Source organism: Aethalodelphis obliquidens, unplaced genomic scaffold, assembly GCF_003676395.1.
Source record: "Aethalodelphis obliquidens isolate GAN/ISIS:26980383/991018 unplaced genomic scaffold, ASM367639v1 scaffold9, whole genome shotgun sequence".
Classification (NCBI taxonomy): Eukaryota; Metazoa; Chordata; class Mammalia; order Artiodactyla; family Delphinidae; genus Aethalodelphis; species Aethalodelphis obliquidens.
The window spans coordinates 15,031,501-15,050,865 of record NW_020837953.1 but is presented as its reverse complement, the minus strand read 5'-3'; the positions used below and the strand labels follow the sequence as shown (position 1 = coordinate 15,050,865).

Below are 19,365 nucleotides of genomic sequence, written 5' to 3'. Positions count from 1 at the left end.
GTTTTAGTATTAAGAGTAATGGTAACTTCATACAATGAGTTGGGAAGGATTCCCTTCTCAGTTTTCTGGAAGAGTTTGTGTAGAATTGTTATTATTTCTTCCTTAAATGTTTAGTAGAATTCTCCAGTGAAGCCATCTTGGCCTGGAGTTTTCTTCGTGGGAAGGTTCTAAAGAATAAATTTAATTTCTTTAATAGATACAGGGCTATTCAGGTAATCTATTTCTGAATGAGCTTTGGTGGTTTGTATCTTTAATAAAAATTTCAATTCCATCTAAGTTGTCAAATTAATTGACATAAGCTTGTTCATAATCTTGCCTAATTATTCTTCTGATATCTGTACAATCTGTAGGATGTCACCTCTTTCATTCCTGATGTCAGTATTTTGTGTCTTCTCTCTTTTTTTCCTGATCAATATGTCTATAGTTTATTGATCTTAAAAGATCTGTATATGGTTTTGCTAATTTTCTCTATTGTTTTTCTTTGGTTTTTAATTGATTTCTTCAGTTATCTTTGTGCTTTCCTTTATTCTGGGTTTCATTTGCTCTTTTTCTTATTTCTTAAGATAGAAGCTGAGGTCACTGAATTGAGTCATTCTTTTCTAATACCGGTATTTAGTGATATAATTTTCCCGCTATGGAATTGCTTTAACTGATATGATATGTTTTCATTTTTATTTAGTTTAAAATACTTTTCTAATTTCCCTTTTCATTTCTGCTTTGACCCACAAATTATTCAGAAGTGTGTTGTTTAGTTTCCAAATATTTGGAGATTTTCCAAAGGTCTTTCTGTTACTGATTTCTAATTAAATTTCATTGTGGTCAGAGAACATACTTTATATGTCTTGAATTCTTTTAAATTTATTGGATCTTGTTTTATGGACCAGAATATGATCTTTCTTAGTACATGTTCCATGTTCACTTGAAAATAATGTATATTCTGCTGTTGTTTGGTATTTTTTCCTTAAGTGTTTGGTCAAATTTCAGTGAAATGTCAGAGACTGATCTTTTCTTTTTTGAATGATTATGAATATTGATACTTTCTTTAATAAGTTCTTTCTTCTTTTAATCCAGTCTTACAATCTCTGTCTTTTAATTGGGGCTTTTAGACTATTTACATTTACTTACTATTGTTGTTGATATGGTTTGGTTTAAATCTGTCACCTTCCTATTTGTTTTCTAACTGTACAATCTGTTTTCTCTTCTTTGCTCTTTTTCTCTCTTATTTGGGGTTTAGTGTCTTTTATTCCATTTCATATCCTTTATTGGCCTGTGAGCTATAACTCTTTGTTATTTAGTGGTTGGATTAGCATTTATAGTATATATCTTTATCACCATACTAAACCACTTCACATATAGCGTAAGAATAGTACTATTCCATTTTCACCTCCCAGCCTTTATATTATTATCTTAAACCTTTTTACTTTCATATATGTTATAAACCTTACACCACCTTATTATTTTTGTTTAAACATTATTATTTTTAAAAGACATTTAAATAATAAGAAAAAAATCTTACATATTTTCCCATGTAGCTAACTTTTCCAGTGCTCTTCATTCTTTTGTGTAGATCTATATTTCCTCCTGGTATTATTTCCCTTCTGCCTAAAGGAAATTTTAAAAATATTTCTTGTAGTGCAGTCTTCTGTTGAGGATTTCATTTGGCTTTTTTATCTGAAAATATCTTTATTTCACCTTTGTTTTTTAACAGTATTTTAAAAATATTTTCACTGGTGCAATGACTTCTGAAACTAACTGCCCAGAATTAGGCGAGACTTCTCAGGTTATGGGCACAGTCCTCCACAAAACTATCATTACTTTAGACATCCATGCTTGGTGATTCCCAGGCCACCCATAATTCTGACCAATTGGATACAAATTCAAGGATTCCCACTACCTCCTCAGGTTTAATAATTTGCTAGAATGACTTACAGAACACAGGAAAGCACTGTACTTACAAATACAGTCTTATTATAGCAAAAAGGGTACATTAAGAACCAGCCAGGGTCTTCCCCGGTGGTTCAGTGGTTAAGAATCCACCTTCCAATGCAGGGGACATGTATTTGATCCCTGGTCAGGGAACTAAGATCCCACATGCCACAGGGCAACTAAGCCAGCATGCTCTAGAGCCTGCTCACCACAACTGGAGAGCCCACGTGCCACAACTACTGAGCCTGTGCACTCTGGAGCCCACGCACCACAACTAGAGAGGCTGTGTACTACAACTACTGAGCCTGTGTGCCGCAACAAAGAGCATGCGCACTGCAACTAAGACCCAGTGCAGCCAAATAAATAAATAAATAAATAAATAAAAGAATCAGCCAAAAAAAGAGACCTATAAGGTGAGGTCTGAGAGGGTCCCACGTGTGAAGCTTCTAGTGCCTTCTCTCCATGAAGTCTCGATGCATCAATCCCCCCGGCACGCTGATGTGTAACAGTACGCAGAGTATTATTAACCAGGAAAGCTCATCAAAGCTTTGGTGTCCAGAGTGCTTATTGGGGTTTCATTATGTAGGTGTGATTGATTGATTCATTGGCTATGTGATTGAACTCAGTCTCTAGCGCCCCTCCATTCCCTGGAGGTCAGAGTAATATCAGATGGCTTAAAGCCCCAGCCCTCTAGTCACGTGATTGATCATCTCATTTGCATAAACTGTCTGGCCCCACCATAAATAACAAAGACACTCCCATCACTTGGGAAATTGCAAAGATTTAGAGGCACATTCCCGGGAACTGGGGACAAACGCCACCAGATTCTTTATTACACAATAGCTGGTATAGAATTCTAGGTTGGTAGGATTTATGTTTTTTTTCATTAATTTAAAGATGTTGTTCCATTGCCTTCATGCATTGTTTTCAATGAGAAGTCTGCTATAATCCTTATCTTTGTTTCTCTGTATATAACATGTCTTTTTTACCCCCATCCACCTCCCAGCTGCGTCTAAGATTTTTCTTTTTATCATGAGTTTGGAGCAATATGATTATAATGTGCTTTGGTATAGTTTTCTTCCTCTTTCTCTCAGGGTTCTTGGAGATTCTTAGATATGTGGGTTTATAGTTTTTTTTCCACCAAATTTGGAAAACTGTCAAATATGTTTTTCTGCTCCCCCACTCTCTTCTGCTTTAAGGATTATTAGTTTGCTTGAAGTTGTCTCACAGCTCAGTGATGTGCTGGTTTTTATTGTTGTTGTTGTTGTTGTTGTTTACAGCTTTTTTTCCTCTTAGTGTTAGTTATTTCTGACATATGTGTGTTCTGTGAATCCCTAGCTTTACTGTGAGCACCTGGAAGATTCATGTTCTTCCCGATAACCATCACCACACCTGGTCCTTGGAAGGCTGGCCATTGTTTGTAGGATATTCATGTCCGGCGATTTCCTTGAGGCTTTAGCTGGGTGGTTGTTTTGGGGTTTTTTTTGCGGTACGCGGACCTCTCACTGTTGTGGCCTCTCCCATTGCGGAGCACAGGCTCCGGACGCGCAGGCCCAGCAGCCATGGCTCACGGGCCCAGCCACTCCGCGGCATGTGGGATCTTCTCGGACCGGGGCACGAACCTGTGGCCCCTGCATCGGCAGGCGGACTCTCAACCACTGCGCCACCAGGGAAGCCCTAGCTGGGTGGTTTTGGGAACCAACAAAGGGCATCTAGTTTTACATGTCATGGATCAAACTGAAGATACTTTTTAATCTCTGAGATGACACTATTTTAAAAGAATAGGGATTTTTTTTTTTAAGACCTTGATAATTCTGAGGAGGCCTGATTCTTTTTAAGTCCTGCCTAAGGAAACAGTTTTTCCAAATCACTTTTCTCACACCCTGGTGGCATGTGCCAGCCAGGAGGTAGGATAGATTGTAGGAGATAGCCCTAGACACATGGGAAACCCAGAGCTGGTACTAGGTTGAGAACATAAGGTTGTACACCTCATTGGGGATCCCTGTCAAGGGGATGAGTGGAAGCTGAAAATGCCTCTTCTTCACTAGTTCTCCTAAAGAGAGTGCCTTTATATAATTGATATAGAGGTGCTGCATAGGGTAGGGGGGCATTGTTTGAGAGGCTGGTTTTTCCAAGATCAGTACAGAAAGGCAAGTGCTATCCACACCTGCTGAATGGAGATAATGAGAAACACTTGGGGAGCTTCGTGGCACCTTGGAACAGTCATACCCTATACAGGAAATAAACTGCCCAAGAAAAAGCCAGGGCATGGTGAACTACCAGGTCCCTGGATAGCAGTTCCTCAGAGCCAGTGTTGGTTCATAGAGGTGAGCACAGAAGTGGGAGGTGGGCAGGCATTGGCAGAGTGGTTAGCACATCACAGAGTATGGTGCTTACTTCAACATGATTTTTGGGTAGAGACATGTTGACAGTTCCTCCTTAAATACCAGCCCCCAGCTGGAAGTTAGACCAAAGAAGTATGGCAGGCTTAGGTTTGAGAATTGTGGTCATAGCGCTAAGGTAAGCACACAGTTTTGTTCAAAGCTTCTGAGCTATAAGTTTACAAGTTATAAGGAACATGTGAAAACTAATAAAGGGATAGAGGTAATTCCTACACTGTGAAGGGGTTGGGCATGCTTTGCAGACTTGGGGGCCTTGTGTATGGACTGTTTAAGGAGCACTGCTGTCCTGAGAACTTCATTTCCGCTTAAGCACACGTATTTCTGGGTTAGCCCCTTGGATGCAGTGTGCAGAGATACATGTGCAAGAGACTTTCAGGCCAGGAGTCCCGTTGCCCTTTGAGAAGTGGGAGCGTTTGGCCGTGCTATCTGTACTGAATGAGTTCAAGCCTTTGGAAAGTTGGGTTAACTTGAATAGGCAGATTGGAACCTGAGGTGTTCCAACGAGGGCAGGTTGATGCTAGATCTAAAACAGATGTCTGAGAAGCATAGATGGTTATAGGCAACTTGGGAACAAGGGAGAAACCTCTGGTCTGCCAGTTTTTGCAAAGAGAGAATCACTAAACTAATGGTGGACCTGGAAAAATAACCATATAATGCTAATTGCCTATGCTAGGGGCTGATTTCTTCCCTGAAGGTTATTATCATCTTAACCCTCCTCAGAAGCAAACCTCACAGAGGATTTCTTTTACTTTCCTTGTCCACAGGTAACAGTCCTTTGGACAGCCCCCGGAATTTCTCTCCAAATGCACCTGCTCACTTTTCCTTTGTTCCTGCCCGTAGGTAAGTTGATAGAAAAACTCCTCTGTGACTAACATGTGTGGCATTTGCATGAATGTCAGTTAAATGTCAGCTTCCTCCTTTGAGGCACTTCCCTTCCAAGGTGTTACCTTGGTGTTACCAAGGTGTTACCTTTGATGGTCTACCAGCCATCAAATTCCTTTCCTGCTTTCCTCGCCCAGGTCATAAACGTCTTGTTCAAGCTTTGCTTTCCAAACACCGTAGGTATTTGTGTTTGAATGTTCAAATGGGCAAGTAGATATTAGAAGTGAATTTATTTTATAATCTTAAGCACAAGCCCCTGGTTTCCTGAGGGTATGTTCGAAAACATTATACTCTTGACTGAAAGCTATCCTAGAGTGATCAATGACAAAATGGGTTCTCCTCCCAGGAGGACCCAAAGTTATACTCTTATTCCTCTAACTCAGGTAGTTCCAGGGAGCTAGAAGAGGCCATTTATGCCTCCCTCCTTGGGGATAAAGAGACTACCAGATCTTCACTTATCCTCCCATGAATTTAGAAAGATTTGGTGTGTTGCAGAGCCGTGCTTGTATTCCTCACATTTCACTTATTTCTGGAAATGATATCAACTTATCCCTGGCCCATGGTAGCAATCCTGACAGTTCAGCCCATTGCCAGGGTATCACCTGGCCTCTGGAGAAGCAATGAGTTGACATGAGTCAATCCATATACCAAGGCTTCTTCTTTTTTTTTTTTTAAATACATTTATTTATTTGTTTATTTTTGGCTGTGTTGGGTCTTCATTGCTGCATGTGGACTTTCTCTAGTTGCGGTGAGTGGGGGCTACTCTTCGTTCTGGTGCGTGGGCTTCTCATTGCGGTGGCTTCTCTTGTTGAGGAGCACGGGCTCTAGGCGCACAGGCTTCAGTAGCCGTGGCATGCGGGCTCAGTAGTTGTGGTTCGTGGGCTCTGGAGTGCAGGCTCAGTAGTTGTGGCGCACGGACTTAGTTGCTCCACGGCACGTGGGATCTTCCCAGACCAGGGCTCGAACCTGTGTCCCCTGCATTGACAGGCGGATTCTTAACCACTGCATCACCAGGGAAGTCCCCCAAGACTTCTTACACAAATTATTTACTTTTCAGAACATCTCTAAAATTCTTTCTTGGCAGCGTTCACATTCTTTGACTTTATTTTTTATTTTAAAAATATTCTTGGTTGGAGTCAGTCTTTGGTATTAAGACCTCCAGAAAAATCATGGCTCCAGATTTGGAGCCTCTAATGGTTGGAGAATGATATATACATCTTGAGATCAGAGTCGTAGTAGTAGTACTCCGACTACTTTTTTAAAAGAGCTAACAGAAAAAGAACAGATTCCTAATTTAACAGCATTAACTCACTGTTAAAATGGCAACCCAGAAGAAATCCACCCCCTTCTTCTCCAGGATTCTATGCAGCTGAAAAGGTCATGGACGGGTTGGGAAAAGTTTGATGGCTGACTTGGGTGCCCCTCCTGACCCAATTGCCTTATTCAAAGCAAATATCGTCAAGAGTTTGTTCCATGGACTCACCTCTCCTACCCTGTGTAACTTCGTTAGTTAACTAAGGATCCAGATAGGAACACTTACAGTATAGGTATATAATGGATGGATGCATTTGCTTTCCAGCCCAGCTGAAAGTCTAACTTATCTCAGACTTCCTGCCTTGATTGTGTTTGAACTCTAGCCTCAGATTAGGTCTGAGCTGGGACAGTAGGACCTGTGACCGTTCTCTGTAAATGGCATTGAGTCATTTCCCATTCATTCAATAAATATTTACTGAGTACCCAGTAAGCCCAGGCACATGCTGTGTACTTAGTTATATAGTGGGAAGCAGACAAAGCCCTAACTTTATAGAAACTTAGTAGACTTAGTAGAGTCTGTGCACTTGTTGTTCCCTTTGAGGGAATGCTGTTCCCTCAGGTCTTCGCTTAGTTAACTCCTTCTTGTCTTTCATTTCGCATCTTAAATGTCAACTCCCCAGAGAGGCCTTCCCTCACCATACAATATAAAGGAGCCCCCTCATCATTCTCCAGCAAACCATCCAGTTTTATTTTCAAACTAGTACTTTTCAATGCCTGATACAGTCACCCCTCGGTATCCAGAGGGGATTGGTTCCAGGACCCTGGTGGATACCAAAGTCTACAGATGTTTAAATCCCTTATATAAAATGGCATAGTATTTGCATATAACCTATGCACATCCTCTTGTATACTTTAAATCATCTCTAGATTACTTATAATAGCTAATACAACGTAAATGATATGTAGATAGTTTTAAATACAGTGTGAATAGTTGCTGGCATGGAGCACATTCAAGTTTGGCTTTGTGGAACTTTCTGGATTTTTTTTCCCCTGAATATTTTTGATTCACTGTTGGTTGAATCTACAGATACAGAACCCATGGATAAGGAGGGCTGACTGTAGTTTCTTATTTGTTTTCTGTTTCCTCTCAACCAGAATCAAAGCACCTTTAATAGAGATGCCTTAATATGTTGAAAATATGTCTGCTAGTATATAATAAGCACTCAGTCGGTGCTTATTGATTGAATGAGTGGTGGGGAAGAATAACGAACAAGCAAACTAACAAATATATTGCTGTAACCTGTGATAAGCACCGTGAAGGGAAAGAAAATGATGCTGCCTAAAAGAGTAGGAAGGGAATGAGGCTGGAGAGTCTGTACTGGGTGGTCATGTAAGACCTCTTGGAAGGAGTGACTTTTAAGCCAACCTGAAGGATAAGAAGGAGCCTGCCATGTTGGGAGTGAGGATGCAGGTGTGTAGACCAATCCATGCAGAGGGAATAGCATGTTCCATTGGTGTCCTGTGTCTGCATCATTCCCTGGGCTTTAGGAGTAGGATCAGCCGGGGGCTTTGGGACCTGGTATTACCACTGAGATCCACACAGGTCTGTGCTAGGTGGCCTGAAGTTTGAGTCGTATGTGTGGAAGACAGAGCCCCGGGCTGTCCCTTTACCAGACATAGTAGGAAAAGTAGCTAGGTATTGGTGGGTGAGGGGAGGAAGACTTCAACCCTGCGAAACAAGGTACTCAAGAATTGTGTTTCCTATCACTGAAGTTGGGCATGAGCTTTATAGCATCACATTAGTTTGGAATATCACACAAAAGGCAGATTTAATGAAACTGTAGGGATAGACCCATTAGTCACACAATTTCACTACTAACTTACACACATTCATAAACGAAAGGTTTGTCTCTGCCAAGCTAGACCAAGTGCCAGGTGTCAAACAGAGCAGTCTCTCTGGTTCCCTTTGATTCTCACTTTAACGTATGTCTTTTCACTACAGCCATGGCCACAGAGCAGACAGGTAATAGCGGACGTGATGGGGAGAGGGGCTGGGAAACTGCTATGCATGGCCAGACAGTATGGTTTGTGGTTTCATGCTTGGTGAGAACTGGCTGTGATGAGTCTTCTCTGAGTGTGGGTATGAACATTTGGCCTTTCATTTCTATCAAAGAGGCCCTAACGGAGCCCCCTCTACCTGCTGGAACCAAGGCTCCGTGCTCATATGTTTAGAAGGCAGGATTTGCTAAATATTTAGTTCCAAGCTTCTGAGCATAGGAACAGGTCATCCTCATTCCCACAACTTTCCTCAGTCACCCAGTGGGATGACCAGGCAGAGGAAATGGAGGCATCCTGTAGTGGCATTTCTGACTCTGGTGGTCCCTGCTCTTCAGTTTACAGAAAAATGGCTGCCATTTTGGTTCCCATTTCTTTATGAAGGAGGAAAAATCGCCTGTGGAGAAGTGTATCTGACAAGGGTTTGGGAAATGCCTCCCTGAGTTAGACTAGTCCCATCTTTGCTGAGCTCTGTTTTCCTGGAATTGACTTGCTTCCTTGTGTAGAGCTCTCAGGACCCAAAAGAGAGATCAGAGAGAATATCATGTTTGAGCAGCCTCCTGGACATTTCTTTGCCTCAGAGACTAGGTTCCAGCAGGACCAACCAGCTGCCTGGGTGGCATGAAGTTTGAGTCATGTGCATGTGGCATGGAACCCCCGGCTGTCCCCTTACAGAACATAGTAGGAAAAGCTGCCTGGTATTGGTGGGGGTGGAGAGGAGTGCTTCCAAAAGAGAAGCCCTGGCAAGATTCATTCCTTTTTTTCCTTCTTCCTCTCCATGCCTCCCTGCACCCACCTTTAACTGTGGAGCCTGGAACAATTCATCCAGATCTCTGGGTCTTACTGTTTTCTCTGAAGATTGAGAGTATTGAACTTAACTTCTAAAGGTCCTCCACTGCTAACATTCTTAGGTTCTGTGGGTCACATCAAAGAAGTTTTTCTATAACTTCAACCAGAGCAGGCTGTACCCCTAAGCTCCACAAGAAAGAACATTTGTGTTACAACACATCCTGTAGTCCAGGAAAGAATCACTTGTCCATGTTATAAAAGCTTCAAACCAGACACTTGCTTGATCTTTCTTCTCTAAAGCAAAGCAGATAACTGTGGTTCTCTGTGATGAGAGCTTCAGAGCACATCCTCTAAAGAGCAGCTGGAAGCCTGCCCCAGAGTCTCATATATGGCCAAGCTATGCCACTTCACTCTTCTTTCATAAGGTTGCTGTCACTCTTTGGCAAACATTCTCAAAGATTGGATTTATGAGTCCTAATGGGTTCTGGGTAGCCTTTGACTATTTGCAATCTATTGATTCATACTCAGACCCAGGTGGTAGTTTCACTTCTTCCTGGTTTTCAACCCAGTGGCCTGGGGAACACCAAAGGACCCTTCCCATGGAGCCTTCAAAAAAGGAACTAGCATTTCAGTGGTAGTTCTCTCCTTGTGATGATGCCTTTAGCTGCAGTCCTCTGTCATTGCTTCTCTGTCATTGCTAAAAGTGAATAAGTTGAGAGTGTAAAGATTTTTATTCCAAAACCATAGTATTGCATAACAGATATTCTTATTTAAAGTTATGGACTCCTTTATAGTCAGAGATGTCTGTCTTTGCAGTGGAAAACACACAACAATAGGCCCCATGTAGGAAAGAGATATGAAAGCAAGTGCTGGACTGAGCAGTACTGTCTTGAGACAAGAAAGAGCCTACCAATGAATCAACTGCCCCAAAAAACCTGATGGAAAGACAGGCAGGTCCTGGGCTCAGGGTGGGGTTCGGTAGAAACTGCCTAACATTCTTTTCTTACATAGGACTGATGGACGGCGCTGGTCTTTGGCTTCTTTGCCTTCTTCAGGCTATGGAACCAACACTCCTAGCTCCACTGTCTCAGTAAGTAGCCAAATCTGTGGCCGTACCTCCTTCACCCTGAGGAAATACTTCCCTACAGGTATTGCTCCCTGTCCCTACAGTGTTGCAAAGTGGTTCTCAACTTTTTCTCCAAAGCCCAACTCAAAGAGGTTGCTTGGGATGAGGCTGAGAGGGACAGAGGTCTGGTGGCCTTTAACAGCCATAGTCAGATCCATTAAATGCCTTTGGAAAGAATTAACCAGCATGTTTCTGAGCGTCAGTTATTCCTAGTGGAGTCAGAAGAGGGCTTGAGGATGGACTTTCGCTTTGCCCACGAGGCCAGGCACAGGCACTCCTAAGCGCGGTTCCCTTGCTCCCCTATTTGTAGAACTGCAACCAAGAGCAAATAACACCACCCCCCACCATGTCACAAAGGCCTGGTAGACCCTCCTCCAACTTTTTCACCTTTTCCTTTCAGAAAAGAAGGGAAGGATGAATGTGATTTGATATTCAAGTTTGATTGTATATCAGCAAAAAAAAAAATATTGGGCCTGTCTCTAAAACTTCTAGTTATGTCTCTTTTAGAGAAGATTTTAGCCTAAAACACAACAAATGTCCTAACTGCCACCATGCACAATTGACCCTAAAATGAGTCTTCCTCATTGAGCAACATTTAATTGAAGCCAGGATGACAAGTTGGCAAGCACGTTCTGTAAAGGGCGCATATTTTAGGCTTTGTAGGCCGCAGACCGGATGACCCGTTTCTCCATGTCTCCCACCATTCTTCAGGTCTTCTCAGCTCAGTTTGTATTCATAAATCCCAAGCAGGTAAAAGAAGTTATCATTTCCTCCCTTGACCTAGATATTACTCTTTTTAAAAATTTTTTTATTATTATTTTTTTGGCCGCTCTGTGCTGCAAGTGGCATCTTAGTTCCCCAACCAGGGATCAAACCCGTGCCCCCTGCAGTGAAAGCACGGAGTCTTAACCACTGGACCACCAGGAAAGTCCTAGATTTTACTCTTAAATTAATCCAAAGATCTCACTGGTCTTTTGGCAGCTGTTTAGTTTCAGATCTTTCCCTAGTAAATATCCCTTCCCCATAATCCTTTACTCAAACAGGTGATTTTTGAGACCCAAAGTAAGAGTCATGTATTTATTATATATATATTCCTGTTCAATAAGTTTTAATAGACTCAACCCATTGCTCCAGCTTATTTTATTGGAATACCTTAAAATACCAATTTTTCTTCATGTTAGTTGCAGTTGGGTGAGAATACTTTTTGCAACTTCTATCCAAATCATTTATAAAAATGTGACCAAGACAGAGCCTCATGAAAACCTCCCACTAGCTGTTTACAACTTTATGTATTATAGGATTCCATGAGAGAAGTGTGCACTGTAAGTCAAAACAATTTTTGATTTCTCACTTGGTATTAAGGCTTACGTGTGGCAACGGTTTTCTTGGTGTGGTACTGCAGCTTTGAGTGTAAGTGAATTTAACCCCAGATGCTTCATCAGTTGGTGAACGGAAGTTGAGCCAATAGTGTTAGATTTGCTGCTGCTGTAGCCAGTCTTGTCAGGTAAGGGCAGGAGTTCACTGATCCAGGTGCCGACCAGGGCTGCCATGGCAATGGCTGCATTGGTGGGATGCCTGTAATAGCACAGCTCACTCCCTCAAATTGTCTCTTGTGATTCTGGAATCTCAATCGTTGGGCCATGTTTAGAATTCTTAATTGTTTTCAGGTCAAGTCTAATCTTTGGGTTCTAGATCTAAAAATAATTTTCTTCCCTGCTGGATTTTCTTGCCTATTGGTGTCCCTAGAGCCTGGGCAAAGCCTTCACAGCTGCAGCGAAGCCAGTTGCCCTCTGGGTAACAGCCTAAAGGAAACATTGCTGAGCCATCCTGGGGCTCTCCCAAGGTGTTGTAGAAGGCAAAACTTATGGGGATGTCATTTGTAGGCTGGGCATACCTAGAACATTTCCTAATAAGCCAGGAAGCATGATTTATTAATTACTTGCCATTCTAACTAGCCAGAAGCTTCACTGAGGGCAAAGGGTCCACGTGGAAGAATCTGCTTTTTGCCACCTAAAGAGGCTCCCTAGGTAGTTGGGGAGCTGTCACACCTCATGAATGTCTGGGTCTGGCCCCCTGCAAGGCTCATGAAGGATAATAGTATCTTGGCTTCATCTGAACAGAGCTCTGAAGGATAGAGATGAACGGGATCATGTACAGTGGAGACTCAAGGGAGCAAGGGAAAGCAGGCTGGCTGTGGGCTGACTTCAGGTTTACGTTGACTGGGGAGCCACTGACCATTTTCAGTCCTTCTCCACTTCTAGACTGCCTTAGACATGTCTTTAATGCTTTTTAAAAATGTTGTCCCCTCTAGTCATCATGCTCCTCGCAGGAAAAGCTGCACCAGTTGCCCTTCCAGCCTACAGCCGATGAGCTGCACTTTCTGACGAAGCATTTCAGCACAGAGAGTGTACCCGATGAAGAAGGACGGCAGTCCCCGGCCCTGCGGCCCCGCTCCCGCAGCCTCAGGTGAGGGTGCTCTCCACCCACTGCCCTGGTACCCATGGAGTTCAGCTTGTCTGCACAGCCTAGGAGTCAACGGACTTATTCCATAAAGGGCAAGGTAGTAAATAATTCACACTTTGCAGGCCATATCGTCTCTGGCAGCTACTTACTCTGCTGTGGTGCAGAATCATCCGCAGACATTATGTAAACTTTATTTATAAAAGCAGCCGGCGGGCCAGATTTGGTCTGCGGGCCGTAGTTTGCCAACCCCGGGCCTAGCACGTAGGCACAGCTCAAATGAGTCAAGTGCAGTGAAGCTCAAGCCCTTTGGTATTGGGTACAGCTCAACTCACCATCACAAGAGGTGCCTGAAGATGCTGTCAAGGGGTCCCTCTTTTTCCCTTTGAAAGTAGCTGGCAGTAGAAATGTACTTTGGACTCCATTCAGTAAAAGGAAAGTAATAGTATCATCCATTCTGATGGTTACCTGGCTGCAGAACCCAGAGGCCCAGCATATATAAACTAGGCCAATTAAAAAAGTTGCTTCTGAGGACACTTGAGGCTGACTCGGGCAAGAAGCCCATTGCAGAAGCAGAACTAAATGCCCATCTAAATCTGTCTCATTTCCCTGAATCACCTGGGCTCATCAAACCAAGCAAACCTTAACAGCTGATTTATCTGTGTATTCCATAGATTAAATCAGCTCTTCTCTTTGGCATTAGGTGGTAAATCTGTGCCAGAATTCCAGGTTAAGGGAGAGGGTGGAGAATAAAATGATCATGGCTTTAAGTGATCGAGCTCAGATTTCCAGGGTCCCTGGGAAATAAGAAGTTGGTTCACATGTTCAGGGTGGAGGCCCAGAGGAGCAGTGCCTTCCAGAAAGAATCCCCTCAGGTCATGTTGGCACTGCAAGTGCCAGTGAGCTGAGCCAGACCACAAAGACTGGTTCAAGTTCAGATTGATGAGAACAATGACTGGGACTGCAGTGCAAAGGGTCAGACATACAAATGAGGGAGTGTGAAGTGTGGAGCCCAGTGTGTTTCTTTGTCTCATACAGAGGAATGTCTGAATCTTGGTGCTCTTCACACTCCACACAGAGACGGGCACCTTTTAGGCCATTTGAGACTGAGAGGACTACAGTACCTCTGGGAAATCCCTGAGAATTACTCTTAAAAAGCTGGGTAATGTGCATTAATGTAGCAGGCAGACCATGGCCTACCGTAGGGAGGAAAGGCAGAAAAGAATGGTTCTGAACATAGCTCAACTGGGATCACATGTCGGGCACCAAACTGGGCAGGACCCAAATAGCCATTCAGTTGTACGGCTCAAACTCTGAATCCTTTAAGAGGATGTAATCACACATGGGCCAAAGGGGAAGATTTAGATGACCCAGGTTTATGATTCACTACGGGCTGGCTGGACTGGCCTCGTTCATCCCCCAGGTGAGAGCTAAGTTAGCCCCACTGGATGCAGCTTGTTTAGAAAAGATACAGGTATACACTGTCTTCCTTTGGTTGTTTTGGTGGTGGTTTGATTTGATTTGATTCCTAGAACATGCTGGGGTATGCCCAACCCCACTGGCCAAAGCAAAGAAGACCCAGAGAGTCCTGTTCTGGAGGAAGTGATCCTAGAAGAACCACCAGTGGCCTCAAGAGTGGTCTCCTCCTGTCTAGGCCTTTTCAGGCCCTGGCAGAAGTCTTTGTGAAGGCCAGGCCTCTTACAGGAAGGTAGTCTAGCTCCAGATGGCACACTTTTGAGCTGAACAGTGCTGGCAGCTCCAGGAATAAGAAAGGCTCTGGAACTCAGCACTCCTTAAGGTGGGAGTGTGTGGGTGCTGCAGACAGTGGGTGGGCATGGGCTCTGGGGATGGGCATCTTTCTCCTTGCAGGTTCCCTGGCACTAAAGTAACACAGTTGTTTCCTTCTTATTTAGTCCTGGACGGTCACCAGTTTCCTTTGACAGTGAAATAATAATGATGAATCATGTGTACAAGGAAAGATTCCCCAAGGTAAGGATCCAGTTTAAAGGAGACTGGTAACGCCTCTGAGGATGCCACCTCCAGCCAGCCCCAGTGGGAAGACTGGGGGTGGGGGAGTCGCCAGAGGCAATCTGGAAGGAGATCAGGGAGGCGCCAGGAGGAGGAGGACACAAGCATGAGGGCTTTCAGACTGCTGGAGAAGAGGAAGGCAGCAGAGGACTTTGAGTTTGGGGATCGTACTTGCAGAGCCTCTATTTCTCCACTCCCCAGAGAAAGGGGTATCCAGAGGGAAATGTCGAAAACATATCCCACTGTATATTAGTGGGAAGGAAAGAGCAGAGACCTTGTTTCTGACCGTGCACATCAGGATCCATGAGTCGGGGTCCCCCAGAAGGAGATTTGCCCTCTGAGAGCACCTTCACTTAATGCAGATTTCTAAAGCAGCACTCCCATTACCAAGCACAAACAGAGCTACGCTGGAAATTTCCTCTGGCAGGAAGTTGGCCAGAGAGAGCAGTAGGGTGGGAGACAGCTCAGGGTTGCTATTCACATTTGGACTTGTGTTTTCAAGCAGGGAAATGCTGAGGGAGGAAGGTAGGTTACTGTCCTGAGATGGTTGAGAAATGGTCTTCACAACCGCAGTTTGACTGTAAACCTCCTTGTATGTGGAACGAGGGCCTTGTTTTCCATTTGCATTTCTTTTGAACACCACACGCCTAAACACTCTGACCTGGCTTTCTAATGATAGGCCCTGTTCCTGCAGAACACAGCCAGTTCTGTCCGAGAGAGAAGCAGGGCCTGACGGAGGCTCCCTCTCCATGACAACAGCGAGAATGGGGTCTTCAAGCCTCTTTCTTCATCCTCCATCCAGACCCCCGGCTCTACCTGTTCATCTGTATCTAGGGTCTGCGATGTGTGGTTCCCTGCTCCTCCGAGAGTGTCCTTTTTCGAGCCTCGAGTAGTCTCCTGGGCACACACGGGTGGCTTAGGGAAAAAGTGCGAAGCCCTTGTGCTTTCCCTCTTGACATTCACAGTGAAGCAGAGCAGTGAGGAGGAGCTCAGACTCTGGAACCAGGCCGACTGGGTTCAAGTTGGCTTCTACCATTTATTAGCCTCATGACCCTGGGCAGATTTTTTAACTTCTCTGAGCTTCATTTGACTCATCTGTAATCTGAGATAATAAGAGTATCTATCTCATAGGGAGTTTGTGAAGATTAGTGAAAATTAAGCTTTTCTAACTGTGCCCAGGACATAGTTAGCGCTCAGTAAGTGTTAGCTGTTATTTCTTTGCTGCCCTGTGGTCTGCACTTTCTAGCCTTCAGATGGGCACTGGAGAGTAAGAGCAAGGAAGAGGGGCAGAATGAACAGCTAGGAAATCATTCTGTTGTGCCTTGCTTCTTCATAAAAAAGTTTGGGTGTGTATAGTGTTTAGAAATGCACCTCGCGTGTTTCCTCCTCCTCTTCCTCCTTGTGTATTAGGTGTTGTATTGTTATCCTAGCATTGCACGTTTGTATGTAAGATGAACTCGTGTTAGAAAAAGCATGTTAAGATTCCTTCCATTCCCTTTCAACTCCCCTCCTCTCCCTCTCTCCCTACCACATCGCTACACCATAAATATGTGTGTGTGTGTTTGTGTGTGTGTGTATATATATACACACACATATATATACATATACAAACACCCACTTAAACACACACTGAAAATCAGAAATCACCACCTGGTGGCAAAGGAAAGAAAGCCAAGCCCTAGATAGGCAGCTAGGAACTTGTTAGCAGATGTATATTTGTCATTTTGACATTCCTGTGCAGTTAGGTCCCCAAGAGGCTTCTGAGCCAGACCTCATGCCGCTCTGCTGGGGATCCAGGTCCGTGAGCAGGCAGGTTCACACCTTCAGTAAACACTCTCTGAACATCTGCTTAGCTCAGTTGGGTCCTAAGTTCAAGTAAGAGGATCCTGAGATAAATCAAATTCCCACTGGCTTGAAGAAGTTCCCAGTCTGGAGAAAGATTTAGAAACCAGGAGTGTCCACACACCAAGTTTATACAGTTGGGAGGTCCAGTGGAAGCACAGAGGAAAGGAAACCCTAGTTTTCCTGGAGGAATCAAAGACTTCCCAGAGGAAAGATGATGCTTGAACTGAGATTAGAAGGAGTAGTAGGAGTTTGCCAGGCAGGCTTGGCAGGTGAAAAAGCTACACACAGGGAACAGCATAAATGGACAGAGGCATGAGATAGCATGATAAAGGAACAACAGAACCTCAGTGTCCTTAGAGCAAGAGAATGTGCCGTTCAAGGAGTGGGGAGGTGGACAAGGCCAGGTGAGAGAGGGCCTTGACTGTAATGTTTTGACTTGACTTGAAGGTGACCTTTCACGTCTCCAGTCATCAGGTTCCCCAAATGCAACATCAGGAAACCAGGATCACAGAACCCATCCTTAGGCTCTGACCAGGCCCTTCAGGCTTAGCTCCGGCCGAGCTGGATCAGGAGGGAAGAGTCACTTGTCCTGCTTTGATTTGCAGGCCACCGCACAAATGGAAGAGCATCTAGCAGAGTTCATTTCCTCCAACACTCCAGACAACGTGTTGCCCTTGGCAGACGGAACCTTGAGCTTTATTCATCATCAGGTGATTGAGATGGCCCGAGACTGCCTGGATAAATCTCGGAGTGGCCTCATTACCTCACACTACTTCTATGAACTTCAAGAGAATTTAGAGAAGCTTCTGCAAGATGTGAGTGTCCTTGTTCTGCAACTCTGGTGAATCCGTATAGTAGTGGTTTTTAGTCCCAAGCTAAGATGAAGGCAGTCATGGTGTTCCCAGCCTGCTTGCCACCTCCCTGCTGGTATGTGGGACGCACCCCACATGTGCTGCTGCTGCTGGGCTTTGGTTCCTCCTCAGTCCCCTGCATTTCTCCGAGAAGCCTGTTCGGCGTCAGAACTCAGTGCTGTGATTCCTTTCCTTTTCTAATACCAATTACTCTTCCTGAGGCTCCAACGTAGTGTTCATAAATATTTGCCTAGGAGATTTGTAACCCAGAGCCAAAAAGAGGTCCTAGTGGCTGTAGTGGGCTCTCTTTTGGTAGACATACTGGTGTAAGCAGAACCTTGAGACTGCTTCTCCTCAGTCAGGGAAAAACAGGCCCGAGGACGGCACCATGGGTTTATCCGTTTGCTGATATTCTGTTTGCGTAGCAGAAGTTCTCCAGCAGGGACTGATGTGTTTAGAGACCTGATCCTCCCCAGTGTAAAAAGTCTCTGGGCAAAGTAATCCAGAGACCATTGAGTTCTTCTCGCTGCTTCGTGCTCCGTTCTTCGCTTTCCTCTCTGCCTCTCCGATAGGGTGATCGGATGCCTTCCCACTCAGACTGCAGTTGCCCATATCACACCGTTAGTACAGCTTAGGGGAGAGGAGGTGTGCTGTCTCTTCGGGGCTCTTCATGTCACTAGAATATTTCCCAGTCCAGACCCCTGTTACCTCCAGACATGTGCCTTCATGCTTTCGTAGGACCAACTGAGCTGAGAGCCCAGGCTAATGGGCTCAAACGACTCCGGTGTGTTAGTCCAGAAATTAGGAGCAGGAAGTTGTTTGTTTGTTTTTTTAATTTAGGAAACAGTTGAATCTAGAGAAAGGATGACTAAAGATGGTCACGATTAGTGCTGTCAAATAATGGGAGTTTTATCATATGTAATATGTGGCAGCTTCTCTATCCCCTAAAAGGCATACTAGCCCAGTGGACAAGAGTTACAGTAAGAAAGGTTTTGATTTAATAGATGAAAAAGTTCTTCCTTCTACAAAAATGTCTTTTTCTGATTTCAAAAGTAATACTTAAATTTAAACATTGCAGAAATATGAGTTTAAAAAGCTGAAGTCCCACGAAACATCACTGGCGGCTGTTTGTTTCTGTTCAAGAATAACTTTCTAACAGTTCTCCGACAATACGTAGGAATCAGGGATTGAGGCATCAGATAAATCAACCAGAGCGACTTCCAGGGTTGCTTGTACATCTAAGATGGATCTTCTGAAATGCTCAAGTCAGAGCTTTGCCCAAAACCTTCAGGCATTTCCCAGATGTATTGCCTCTGGCAGTGGGAAGAGCACTGAACATGGAGCCAGTGCATTCATATGTTCTCTCATTTGCTAGGCCCTGGGAATGCAGAGAAGAAGTTCAGTGCCGGTTCTGGCTCAAGGAATTTGCTGTTGACTGGGGTTTACAGACCCATCAATATGTATTACAGTAAAAATAATAGCTGTCAATTATCGAAGTGTACTGTATGCCAGACACCACACTGAGTGCTCTATATGAAGTATCTCACTTTTGTTTATTATAGTAAGTGTGATTGGTGAGCACTAAACAGAGATCAGTTCTGAGCACAGAGGAGGATGTGCTGACTCGGCATGGAGAGTTCAGGAAAAGCTGAGTCTCGATGAGTAGGTAGGAGTTCACTGGATCTAGAAAGCAGTATAAACAACCTTTCAGAGGTGTGGAGGAACTTGGTTCATTTCAGGAATTGCA

At 44.1% G+C, this 19,365-nt stretch overlaps 1 protein-coding gene across 7 annotated transcripts in view; it reads left to right on the top strand.

Annotated features, from left to right (window-relative positions):
* MAST2 (microtubule associated serine/threonine kinase 2) overlaps nt 1-19,365 on the top strand; it is a 204,507-nt gene that overhangs the window by 167,491 nt on the left and 17,651 nt on the right. For 4 of the 7 annotated variants that reach the window (XM_027108627.1, XM_027108624.1, XM_027108625.1 and 1 more), the window contains exons 6-11: nt 5,093-5,168; nt 8,467-8,487; nt 10,320-10,398; nt 12,746-12,900; nt 14,808-14,883; nt 17,373-17,582. In XM_027108627.1, coding sequence (XP_026964428.1) covers nt 5,093-5,168; nt 8,467-8,487; nt 10,320-10,398; nt 12,746-12,900; nt 14,808-14,883; nt 17,373-17,582 — 617 coding nt within the window. The remainder of the gene's footprint in view (nt 1-5,092; nt 5,169-8,466; nt 8,488-10,319; nt 10,399-12,745; nt 12,901-14,807; nt 14,884-17,372; nt 17,583-19,365) is intronic. The other 3 variants (XM_027108629.1, XM_027108628.1, XM_027108626.1) reach the window with 1 other exon arrangement.